We start from the raw sequence: 13481 nt of genomic DNA on the forward strand, positions 1-13481 counted from the left end.
AATGTAAATAAAATGTACAAAATAAAATCAGCATACAATTATGCTCATCTCAGTGCGTACAGACATGTATGCCTTCGAACTGAATTATACACATTTTTAAAAATATGCGATCGACAAGGAATAAGCTCTTCTCCACTTGTTCAGTAGAGTCTGAGTATACAATTCACCAGACAAAAAAAATCTGTAATTATGTCATAATCATCTGACACTCTGTAACAACCAGAAGGTAAAGTGGAGGAGATCTGAATCTCTGTTGTCTGACCAAATCTCTGTGCTGCTTATTAGTATTACAGGGGAACTTAAAGAGAAAGAAAGGCTATATTTGTTTAGAGAAATGTTACTTGCACTTGTCTGAAGCAAGGGAGTCTTATTATCGCAGAGTTCTGTGGGGAAGGAACCGCTGTGGGGAAGCTTCCTGGCTTTCTTCGTTTTAGACCACACTGTAGGACGAGGGCACACATGATGAATACTTTGTGTTTATGTAACACTGCCCTCATCTGGTCAGTGTATAAAGACAAAATGTATCATTCACTCTAAAACACTGTCACAAACGGAATGTTTGCCCAGCGGACAAAGATCAAAAGAATGACACAAACTGAAATGAAAATCACAGATTATTTTAATTTCTGTTAATTTATACAGTGCGGTTGCAAAAAGTGTTAAAGACCTCTGTATCAAAAAAAGAGGGACAAAAATACATTTGTACCATTACTGCTTGCAAATAACATTTGAGATAAACATTACAATTAAAACATGTCAGCATTAATGTAGATACATAATATAAAGTCTATACAGTTGCAGCCAACTAATGACTTGCATATATAAGGTACCATAAAACAGCCAGGAAAATAAAAATATGTACATTTTCCTGTTATAATTACTCAATTAGAGGCTCAATTTTCCATACACCCAATTAAGGAACATACGGTAAAGTGCCTTATTAGAAGATAATCCAGTGATATGTGCTCCATGAGAATCATTTAAATGATTAAGAAAATACAGTAAAATGCACATTAGGATATTATATTGGAGTCAGTGCTGTGCAAGTCTACACACAGACATCTCAAACAACACGTGAGGTTCAATTAAGAAGGAACTGTACCAAAGTCTGAAACTTGAATGCTAAAAATCATGAGGAGTAAGGCTGATGCAGTGTGGCACCTTTCGTTTCCTCTTCTAGTACCAACACAAATATACAGTGTTAAGTCTGAATTAGTTCGGTGTTACTATAAGAACTACAATTATGTCTTTATGTGCAGCCTTCCTGATGTGCAAGGAAGAGAAAAAATATGTTGTGAAGGCAGGTGAAGGCATGATGAGTGCGGGTTCCCCTGAGGGGCACAGTGTGTGATAACCCTGCAAGACTTATCTTGTCAGTTCTACTGCAACTTTCTGAACCCAGAGCTCGGGGTTCTCACTCTTAGTGTCAGCACCTGGTACATGGATGCACTACCAGCTTCTCCTGTTTTACAGGAGTATATGTGAAAGTCTGCAGTAATTAAACTGACATTCGTGGCTCTCTACATTTTGGTTCAAGTTGTCATTGACAGTGGTCAGTTTCAATACACGAAATCGAACCAAATGAGCCACATTTTCAGTTCTGAATGGGGAGCAGGACTCAGAGCTCCTCGCTTCTGTCAGTCCAAGTGAGTTACAGGTCAGCATGGAGACTAAGGCCGATGGAACCTGGAGGACAGAGATGAAGGAAAAAAAGAAAAAAAAAAGAGAGAAAACAGATCTAATAAGTTATTGATACTTTGCTGATGATGGTGAAGATTCATTTTTAAATGGGAACTGTATACAAGCCTGACCGTGTGTAGATCCTGCTTTCTTCGTGAACCTCCATCTCTGAACTCTTGAATTCATTGAGCTCCTTTCGTATGGCCGCCTGAAAGGAGACATGAAAGGAGAAGCGGGACTAGATTTAGCCATTTACAGCAGGGCACAAAAGAAGAAAGGAGCGTGTGATCAAAGCTCTGTAAATGTAAACTTTTTTCCCCCCACTGTTGGTATCCTTGATAAGCTCATAGGATTTTTTAAAAAAACAAATTTAGCATGTACTGTACTTCTGGTTCTATACATTATTGAGCTGGACATGAACATTTATGTTATAGTTCAAACCAGTCATAATGGAGCATCTAGCTTGCATTCCTGGGATTCCTTTTCGATACTGAATCTGCTTGGTATGCAAATCCTCAGACTAGACGCTTCTGATTTTGGCTTTCACTTGTTAATAAGCTCTAAGCCACATGAGCTCCGTAGGTATAAAGTAAGGCATTGAATGTGTGTGAGTCCCACCTTGTCAGCAGGAGTGAGCTTGGTCCACGGTTTATCCGCTCGGCGGTCATAGTCGTGGGCATGGGTGGACTCAACGTACTCGTGGAAACGCAGGATTTTCCTCGCCTGGAGTTCAGCCACGGTGGGTCTCTGGGACAGCTGGTGGTAAAAATCAACAAAAGTAATAAAGACAGGTGTTGTTTTCTACTTCACAGCGGCACAAATGACTAGTCCAGAGATACTGTGAAAGCGCATGACACAGTTACGTTATTATATCCTAACCTTTCTTGTGAGCCTCCGCTTGATCTCGGATCTCTCTAATCGCCGATCTGCTTCATTCTTGGCTGCAAGAAAGGGAAAAAATAGGTTTAAAAAAATAAAATAAAATGATGACATTCTATAAAGGAAAAGACACTGCAGCCAGTCAGGTAGAAGTCACCTGAGCTGCTGTCAGCACACTGCAGCAACAGGAATCTAATCACTGCCTTGGCTTGTACAAGGCACTGCTTTGTTTAAAAGCGAGTGCAAAGAATTGTCTTAGCCTAGTCCAGTTGAGGACATGTGAGACAGTGCAGGGGTATGAAAACCAGATCAAACCATGATGATAGACTGAACAGGATTGTGTTCATACTAGGTTCTGAAATCTAACTTGACTGAGGTTGAGTGCACTGTCTGCTGGTGCTCTCTGCTCATACTGTATATTTATGCTTTGCCACATTTAAAAGGACACCTTTTCTGATTTAGAACTCGTTTTATTTGGTTCTTGTTTGGGTAGTACATGTAAATGAATGGCGTTAAACTTCTCTGACTTTCCTATATCAAAATATCTCTTTACTTCTCGCTGAAAAATGGCTCCAGATGACATAATTTGGAGGAACCTTCAGTTCAGATTATGTCATCTTGTGGCTCATACTATACAGTTTTTAATCATGGTTACCTCCTTTTCCAGAGCTCCTACAGATGACATCATCTGAACTCCCATTGATGAAAAACTCCAGTTGACGTCAACTGGATTAGTTTATGTACATTAATGTACATTTATACCCTAAATTAAAGTAATAGAAGTAAAGTAAGTGTCATTCTGCTTTGCCAGATACAATTTTGGGGAAAATCATATTCTGGTGACAGTAGATCATGAAGCACTAATGCTTAATAATAATAATGTGCTCTGCTGACACAAAAAGCAAGTGAAGAGATACATGATTAGAAGTTTAGCATTATACATAATGACACAGACAGGAAGAAAAAGAGGCCATATTACAGGGCACATGACTTTGGGATCACTACGTTACAGACTTTTTAATGGACTTTATAGACCACTCTAAAATATATAAATCAATTTGGCCATCCTGGAGTCATTACAATACACATTTGACAATGATTAATAGGGGTTGTACACTTTGTCTCTGCCTGGTCTGTTCCATCCAAAGAATTACACAAATGCAATGTTGGGGGTAGAGGAATAGTTGTGCCCACACTGTGTTGAGAGTAGATTGAGGGTGGTGTGTGTGTGTTATTATTTATTTATTTATTTTTTTTTTTTACAGCCACACAGAGCGACTTGAGATGCAGAAAACTGAAGGAAGCGGTTGTTGGTTCTTTTTAATTTTCTAATGAAATGTCAATAATGATCATTCTCAAAACAATTTAAAAAAAATAAAATAAAATGGTGTTAGCTTTGCTGAGAACTGTTATAATTGTCACTATATAAAATTGTACCCAAAGTCAGGAGTATGTGGTGTGTTATAAAGAAGAGCCAGAAGATATGGATGAACTACATCCAAAGTGATATATCTGGCCATTGGGGTGCAGCACACCTTTAAACAATTATGCATGGTCACCTGTAATACATATGTGTATCTGTAGTGTTTTTCACAGAATAAAATTTTATTAGTGGTGGTGGGATAGTGTAGCAAGGCGGTGCTGTGCTTACTGTAGTTAATCTGAGTTTATCAAAAATGTGTATACGCTGAATTTAGTACAGAAATGTACAAAAAATGCAATATATTGTGTGCCCGTGCATAGCAGAAGATAGGCAACTATTGATTTTTTTAAAACATAATAACAGACTTATTTCTCAACCGCTAACTGGTTCAAATACACTACTGAGGGCCCTGATTCAGAAGTACAATTTCATTTGATTTATTGACTTTATGTAAAAGGGTTGGTTTTACTAGAAAGGGTTCTCTTTTAAGAGGTCTTGAGACCAACCGACTCTGATAACTTAAAGGTTTAACAGAATGATACTTCTTCTGCTGTATATAGACAATCTTTGGCAGACTGTGTTAAAGCCTGTTTCTACACCAGAGAGCAAACATAGTATGTTTCATTTGTCATTATGCCAATCTAAATCATGAAAATAACACAACCAACATCTGATCTGAGCTGCTTTTTGACATTTTAAACAGCAAAAAAGTAGTTGCAATAGAGTGAAGGGAAATGGTCCACTACTTAAATGATCCTGGATATAATTTTGCTCACAGCCATAGGTGTATGCATTCTTCTTTGTACAATGTTTCTACTCTTTTGGTGCTGAGGGGGCATATGATAATATTTAATTAGCTCGCAATATGTTAATAAAGTGAAAGTACCACTGATATTGTAAAAACTGCTGTGTTTAGTGACCATCATTAAGCCTGTGGTAAAAAAAAACCCACATTTGATAGTGGTGAAATGGCTGCTCAAGAATATTATATATTTAAGTTGAGAAGAGAAGAATGAGAAGTGTGGTTTGAGACCCTGTGACAAATCAAATGCAGACCTGAAAGAATAAATGGATGATAGATGAAGAGTTTTACCTTGAAGGATGTTCCTCTGCTCAAGCTCTTCTGCTGTCGGTCTCTGACTGAGTCGCCTGAAGACAGAAAATACTTTTAATTGACTACTTTAAAAAAATAATATTGAAAGAAATATATTTCATCATTAGGTGTAGGGTTCCATGACAAACTAAATATATGACTGTTTATTCTTAGAGTAAAAGGAGAGCCTCTTAAACTCCATGGATTACATGGAACATTATGAGCAATGACCATATACAAACTACATCACAACTGCAGTATTACAGCAGATGACACTGACTTGCCATGTCCAAGTTTACAGTAAGTATGTACATCCTGTCAATCAGTTTGCTGACACACAATGTGACTGCTGTACCGTGTGAGTGCAGTGCCGATCTTGTTCCTCACTGCCATCCACTGCTCCCTGTTTTGCCAACTCATGTCTTCACAATTCTCCGAATCATTCCTCTCTTCTTTCTCCTGTTTTTCCAGACGCTTAGCTAAGGTGTCCTTCCTCTTCACACGACTCGCCAGACCACCTTTTACACACAAAGTCCATATATTTACACAAAGAGGCTTTCTACAGCAGGTGGACATGTGTGTGTGTGTGTGTGTTAATTATTATAATTACAATTATTATTATTGGGGTACTCTTTTTATATTGTACTAAAGGATGTAGTGGCTCATTTCAAAATTTTTAAGATATTATTACCTATTCCTTATTTTACCTATTCTTTAATGTTGTTTCTTACATTTATTCTCTGAAGAGTTTTTCTGTCTTCAGTTGCATTATAAAAGCCTCCAGAGTCGCTCATGCGTTTCCCTAATGCTTTCATCAAGGAAAAAGTGGAATGTGTTTAATGTCAATAAAAGGAGCAAATGCAGTGATATGCTAATATTTTAAATCTATTTTTGATTGTAAATAGTATTAAGTTGAGGCATAACAACTCCAAATGTATGGTTTAGTTCAGCTGTAAGACCTCCGAAAACCACTGTGTGTAGTGTAGGGGACATCAAGTGTTGTTAAAAGAGGTGATGTAACACACTGTCATAACTTTAGAGAAAAGCGGCTGGCATTAAATCCAATCATTCAATTTTTTTGGTTTCAACATTGACATGCCATCTTTCCATGGATTAGGTTCCAAAAATTGCAAATAGAGTTTGCACTCTAGGGATTTAAAACAAAATGTTCTTATTGGCACTTTTGTCTTCACATGATATTTTAAAAGATATAACTTCAGGGTGCAGATTAAGTTTATGCAAAATATGCATAAGCTTTCATACACTGAAAGTCAACAAGGTACTGTATTTCTTAACAAAGCCTATAAAATCTCCACCGCCTCATCTATGTGACCTAATAGAAGTAGTGTAAGAAAGACAAACTTACTTGTGGGGACTTCCTCATCGTCATCATCATCCTCACTTTTAGCATCATCTCTGTACAGTATTGGTCCATCTGAGTCGGAATCCTCATCACTTTCCTCGGGGCCTGTAACTTCAGGGATGACGCTGACTCTGTCATCTCCAATCATACCCCGCCTGCTGCGGGGCTCGAACTCTGGCTTTCGGAAAGGTCTCTGAGGTTGAACCTTCCGCAGCTCCTCTTCCATGTCAAAGTCATCATCTTCTGGCCTACAAAGACACATGAAATCTGTAAGATGGATGAACAAACTCAAAGTCATTTATTCACAGTCAGTCCTTGTTCTCTTCTATTAATCTCAACTATTTGCCAAAGAGATTTACAATAACTTCAAGAAGTCTTCAAAACAGTAGCAGCAGAGACTAAGAAAAAAACTGGTTTTCAAACCCAAGTACAGATCAGCCTAACTGTTGGCCTGTACTTTGTGTCTGTTATTAGCCAGGCTTGTAACTCAGGATTTATTTATCTTGGCTTGTCCTCCTACAGCACTCAGAATCATACAATTGAGGGGGATCATTCTGATGTGGCCTATCCAAAGTACAGGGTTTCCAGATTAAAAAGCAACCTTATTAAGTTTCAACTTGCATTCCATGGTTGTAGTTTGTCGAGCATTCTATGAATAGCATTAAACTTCCCTTTGCCTTCCATGTATTGAAATATCCCTTTTCTTTCTTGCTTAAAAACTCAGAATACATTTTTCCACTCTGATGGTGCTTTCTGGTTGTTCAGACTACAGAGTTCATAGTCTTGGTTGACCTGCTCCTCCAGATCCCCTTCAGGTGACATCATCTGGACTTAAAAACTCCAGATCATCCTTCAGATTTCATATCAGTTTTTTAGCTCTACTATACTGAGCAGCTGAAGAACTTCTCCCAATGTTGGGACAGAATTATTTTAATTTAGAGAAATCAGTAGGACATTTAATATCAATTAATATGCACTCACTTTATTAGGTACTCCTGGCCATCCTATGTAAAATAAATGAAGGCCAAAAATTTAGAACCACATCTTCTTATAATGCACTCCACTACAATTCCACCACCCACTATGAATAAACAGAGTAGCATTATCAATATTATTATTTTTCTTGTTTGTTTATTGTTGTGGAATAATCTGTCATTTTCACCTGTGGTTGATAAATAAATGGGTATAGAAATAAGACAAACGTATAGATTCCAGGGCATCAACAGTGGAAAATTAGGCTTTTTTTTTTTTTTTTAAACCTGTGGTCTGAAAAAAATGCAGTGTGCATAGTGCAACGCAATTGATTGGTGCAAAAATGCAACAAAAATAAATGTAAGAGAAATGACAGTAATGCAAAGGATAATGGGTAATAGAGTAGAATTTAAATTTGCCGCACTTTATTATGTAAAGTGCCTTCAGATGACTTTGTTGTCAATTGGTGCTATATAAATAAAAGTTGAGTTGAATTGAATTCAATCAATGAGAAACTCAAAAAACACTCGCCATTGATATGAACTCTCAATTACTTTTTGGATTAGTCAATTAGTTTCACATATAAAATCTTAAAGTTTTCTTGTAGTTTTCTAGTAAATTTCTTGTTAGTCTTAAACCACAAATTATTTAGTTTTAGAATAACAAAGAATAAGAATAACAAAAATCCACAAATCTTGACATTTTACTATATTTCTATTTCATATTTTCTTGAAAGTGTATTTAAACAGGGCTGAGTAACTATCAGTTTATTGCTGATTTTGTGTTTTTGATTGACAGTTTAAAGCCCACTTGGCGAAAACAACAGAACCATATGTCAGGCTTTTGTAATTTAACTTAACCAATAAATCAAAAAAGAAAAATAAGAGACTGTTTCTCTTAATTTTCTGCTTTCAAACAAATGAATGCTGTCTTTTAAAAGCACATAATGCACAGTATACTATGCGGGATACTTACAGCCTAAGAGGTTCAATAGTAATAGGGAGAGAGTGCCGTGAGTTACCCCCAGCCTCAGCAAAGATGTCTGGAGGAGACTCAAACAGTTGGGAGTGGGCCCTCTGGGAACCATCTGGGTTAGGCTGAGTAGGACCAGGGCTGGCTAACGCTCTCTGAATGAGGATGTGTAGGGGGACAGCTGGAGGTCGGCTGGGAGGCTCTGTGGATGGGCTGGGAGGATCAGCTTGGATGGTGGGCACAGCTCCAGAGAACGTGGTGCTGGGCTGGAGCGACTGAACCCTGGGTGGAGACGGAGGTATGTGGGAGGGCAGTGATGAAAGAGGCTCAGGGGAAGCCTGAGGAGGTGTTGCACTTGTCTTGTCTTCTCTGCTTTCTCCTTTTAAGACAGCAGGTGGCACCTGTACAGAGGCTCCAGCTGGGTCAGTGGTAATTGACTCTGGGACCTGAATCAGAGTAGAAGGATCTGTAGAATGTCGCTTGGTGACTGGGGTCATCCTTTTTGGGGGTGTCGGTGGTGAGCGCTTAGCTGGAGCTGGGATTCCTATGACGCCGCTGCCAGGCTGTAAAAGCTCTACTGTAAACAAACCAATTAACAAGAATGAGTATTTGTCACACAGGAGGTTGATCATACCGAACATGCAATCAGAATGTAATGATGCGCATTAACTCTGTAGATGTGACGTTAGTTTGAACAACTACAAGCAAAACAGCAAATATGTCTCCAACAGTTTTAGTCTGTAAGAAAAAACAAAGATTTCTGCTACAGATGAGCTGGTTGCTGAGTCAGTGAAGAGTGTCAGATGCACGCACGCACACACACACAATTACCAGACAACTGTAGCAGAGGTCTTTAATGATCATCCAGTGACATCAACAAACACATTCAATATGCTCTGGCACAACATCCATGCAGCATTTAGAATTAATTAGCTCAGCTGAGACGTGGTCCAGTGGCTGCAACACACATGCAATGCATTACTGGTGTTAAAATAGAGCTGACGAATGTTACATTATGGACAATCTACACCACCAGTTTATGGTTCAATTGAACAGATTAAGGTGTAGCGCGCCCGCTGGGTACCTGAGCTGGTCTGGCTAGCCCTGTGCCGCAGGTACACAGGTAGAGAAAGGTAGAGGCCAAGCTCACTCTGGCGTCTGCAGCCGGTCCAGTAACAAGGCTGCCTAGCCTTAGAGCCCCTGTTCAATGAGGAAGCTGGCAAATATGAGTGGAGATGTCAAGGGGGGGGCCGAGTTTACATTCCAAACAGGGAAATAAGTAAAAGATGGAGGTTTACGTGTGGCTTTATAATCATCTAATGATAGATGTATACTCTGCCGCTGGAAAAGCGACAGAGTATACATCTATCATTACATGATTAAATTCTGTGGAAATGAGCACTGGATAAATACTTTTGTTAATTCCCTGGTTAAACCTACATATGACTGCAGTGTGGCAGTACACTTGGACATATCATTTGTTATGAAGGTTTCCTGACAACCTTGTTTACTTGTGATGGTAAAACTGTTCACATTAAGTCAAATTAATTATTGACAGGGAAAACCAAAATTAACTTGTTTCAGCTTGTCCAACACTACTACTACTACTACTACTACCACCACCAACGTATTAATATTATTGCAGATAAACCGTCATCACTGTGTAGGTCTGTCAATAAGTAACAAGAAATCAAGAAGAAATGTAGTTAAAAAAAAAAAGAATCAGCTAGTAAAAATACAGTATCAGTCCCAATCTTGAAAAAAATCCACATTTAGCTGGGCTATGACACCTAGGATGCATGTAGCATAGCACACTGACAAACACCTAAAGACTGTGTATGGAACAGTGTGCAATGAACAGTGAAACCTAACAGATAGCAGTGGAATGTGTCACCGAGCAAGACAGTTTCTAACAGATAGTGTTGGGACAGGCTGTAAACAAGAGCACTATGGCATGTTGTAACAAAGGATATTGAAAACCCAGTCAGTTTCTATCAAACCTCTGAAAAAGTGCCGACTTTGCATAAATGGTGAAAAGACAAGCCAATGCATGTCTCCTCTCAAAAGAATCGTAGATGTGCAAAGTGAAACTGCACACTTGCAACACATCAGAAAACACCTACACTACACAACAATGAGGCTAAGTGCAAAGTTAATGACTGTCCCAGCTCATTAGTTAGATTTACACTGCCATGACCACCTACTCCTAAATAATCAAGTATTTAAAAACATTTCATCATTTCAACAAGAAATTTCATCCAGATTCTAATAAAATCAGAACGAAAAGCACTTTTAACTAGTGAAGGGGAGACAACGCAGAAAACTCGTCTACATGGGACTACATAATTATAAACCTAAGAGCATTTTATGGAGAAGCATCAAGGGATTTGTTTTCCATGTGCCCTCAGTTATTGTGCAATATTTCTGCTGAATCAAAAACAAGCAAATATAAAATGAATGGGTCTAGTGACTAAAACGCTGTGGAATGGAGTGCAAAATTAACATGTTTTAATTTAGTCACATCATCATCATCAACTCTTATTCTATATAGATTATTTTGCAAATATGTTTTAACATATTCCATACACATAAGTGTCAGCATCAGAGCATCCAATAAATTTCACATTTAGGTGGAATACTGGCATCAACAATAACACTTTTGTAGAGTTAGAAAGTGATCTATTGCTTTCTGTGAAATAGGAAAAATGAAGAAAATGTCAGGAAGCATGACTCATAGTTTGTGTGATCACATCTTTTACAAGGATTCTTTCATCAGCTGCTGCTGTTTTCCTTTACTGAGCTGTTCTGTGTTGGTTGCTCATTGCACCAGTGGGTCCTTACTTTTTTCAGAACATTCCAAATTGTTGCATTAGCTATGGGCAATGTTTTTGCAATGCTTTTGATTGTTTTCCCATCTTTGCCTATATAAATTATTTAAACAACCAAAGGTACAAAAGGGTAAAATCAAGAGTGGTCATTAGTTCAACTATTTAAGTGGGTTGTCAAGTAACATGTTCCAATACTTATTTGTATTATTGGGAGATCTGATAAAAAAAAAAAAATATCTATACGTTGATTAAAAAAGTGTAAACAGCATCAAATAATAAGTGAAATTCAGAAATTCATTTGATCTCCATTTTTTATCTGGAACACAAATGTCTGCAGTGTACAGCAAAGACAAATGAATTAGCCTTAATACATTTTGAGGGGACTGTCTTTGAGCAATGCTTCCTAAATAATAGATATATACACACAGATTTACTGTACATGAGTTACTTAAGTTGGTCCCCAGTTACCCACATAAACTGATTATCTTTGATTAACCTGTTTAAAAAAAAAACCTTTCTGCTCTCTTGCACTTGTATCTCGTGAACTGTGAACACTTTTCTGATAGGACCTTGCTTTGATGTTTTCTCCTTGACTTAGATTTTTGCTTGCCTTGTACCTCACTTGTAAGTCGCTTTGGATAAAAGCGTCTGCTAAATGACTAAATTTAAATGTCTAAATGTAAAACAATTGTGCTGTGCAGTGTCCCTGGGCCTGATTGACTAGTGCTTCTGTGATTGTTGCAGCCTTAAATATTTTTGCTTTTTAATTCTGCTTTTAGAATTAAAAAAAACAACAACATTCTTTATAATGTTTTTAATTGGAAGGTTGCAAAGATTTAACTCCTTTAAACTCCTGGAGACTCTGTATAACAAAGTCTCAACTTAGACCAAAACAGCTGTTTATAGAGGTTCAATGTAAATCTACTGGAGTACATAACAAAAAAACTCACCGTGCAGAGCAGGGCTGCTGTTGCGGTTGGTGGGTTTAGGTGGAGGAACAGGAGGTTGCTTAGCATGGGGAGGCACAGGGGGGGGCACATTAGCATCAGCTGAGGAAGAAGCAGTATTGGAAGGTCGAGGTGGTTCTTCGACTATTAGAGAGACCGTCCTCAGTGGCTTGGCCACAGCTATAGGAGCAGAGGAGGAAGTTGATGAAGAGGAGGGGGTTGTACTTCTGACAGGATCAGTGGAAGAAGCAATGAGGAATTTTGGAGGAAGAAGGGCTTGTTTTGGTTCGGGAGGATCTTGGGGAGAGTCTTCTGTTGGAGAAGGGTCATGAACAAAACGGACACCAGCAGACTCTACAAAAACAAACACAGACATTAAAGGAAAAGCACAGACACAAAGGTTCTAATGTTGCTGTATGGCAAACTACTGGAAACACAATTACCCACAAGGCAACTCTCAGTTACTACAACTATTAGAGAAGGAGGTGACTTGAGTCAGATTTTCTGAAGTTCGCTCACAAGAAATGCAGGCTGACCTGTTTTACCCTCATTTCATATTCACCTAAATCCATTTGCCAGAGCCCAGTGGTTCAGCTTCATAACCCCTGTCAGAGTTTAATAATTTACCATCACAACAAATATTGAGTGATAATTTACTAAAAAGATGGTTTGCAGTACCCAAAACAGAAGATGTTTCCATGTGTTAGTGCATGTTTACCCTACACTTTGGAATAATGCAGAACAAGTAAAGACATAAAATGTTACTTTAGGATTACTGTTAAATTATAATTTTTATAATATAGCATGCATTTTTATGGAAAATAGCCAACAAAGAGCATGTGGGGAAAAAAAAGGTATACTGATTTTTTATGTAATGGTTTACCCTTTCATCAAGTAGAACCCACAATTTTCTCTGATATACCAAAATTGTTTTTTATATTTAATAAAAAACCGACATCTTTTGACATTGAATAAACATAATATTTTAAATAAAATAATAAAATTTGCCAGGGCAAAGATAATGGGACCTAATTTTGTACTTGCACAACCTTTAAAAAGGCAGACAACAGCAATTTCAGAAGCTCTAAATGAGAATTCTGCACCTGCCAATAGGTAGTTTGTCCCCTTCTTCTTGAGCAAACTGCTCCAGCCGTCTCAGGTTTGTTGGTGCATATTCTACGCTGCATGTTTCAGCTCATTACATAGATTTTTGATAGGATTCACATGAGTGTTCACAAAGGTCCAGCTCGTGCCATTCTTGGTGCTTTTAGCTGTGCCTTTTAGGTCGTTATCCTGTTGGAGGACCCATGACCTGCCTATGAGA

General features: G+C 38.1%; 1 protein-coding gene across 8 annotated transcripts in view; it reads right to left on the reverse strand.

Moving 5' to 3' along the window:
* Nucleotides 1-596: 596 nt before the first annotated feature.
* The window catches only part of phactr4a (phosphatase and actin regulator 4a), a 31736-nt gene continuing 18851 nt past the window's right edge, over nucleotides 597-13481 (reverse strand). For 5 of the 8 annotated variants that reach the window (XM_067508525.1, XM_067508505.1, XM_067508516.1 and 2 more), the window contains 10 exons: nucleotides 12161-12511; nucleotides 9467-9598; nucleotides 8386-8959; nucleotides 6442-6686; nucleotides 5431-5593; nucleotides 5076-5131; nucleotides 2560-2621; nucleotides 2299-2436; nucleotides 1812-1888; nucleotides 597-1686 (listed from right to left, as the gene is read on the reverse strand). In XM_067508525.1, the coding sequence (XP_067364626.1) occupies nucleotides 1671-1686; nucleotides 1812-1888; nucleotides 2299-2436; nucleotides 2560-2621; nucleotides 5076-5131; nucleotides 5431-5593; nucleotides 6442-6686; nucleotides 8386-8959; nucleotides 9467-9598; nucleotides 12161-12511 (1814 nt within the window). In that variant the 3' untranslated portion in view covers nucleotides 597-1670. The remainder of the gene's footprint in view (nucleotides 1687-1811; nucleotides 1889-2298; nucleotides 2437-2559; nucleotides 2622-5075; nucleotides 5132-5430; nucleotides 5594-6441; nucleotides 6687-8385; nucleotides 8960-9466; nucleotides 9599-12160; nucleotides 12512-13481) is intronic. The other 3 variants (XM_067508489.1, XM_067508542.1, XM_067508535.1) reach the window with 3 other exon arrangements.

This window comes from Channa argus, chromosome 1 (genome assembly GCF_033026475.1).
Source record: "Channa argus isolate prfri chromosome 1, Channa argus male v1.0, whole genome shotgun sequence".
Lineage (NCBI taxonomy): Eukaryota > Metazoa > Chordata > Actinopteri > Anabantiformes > Channidae > Channa > Channa argus.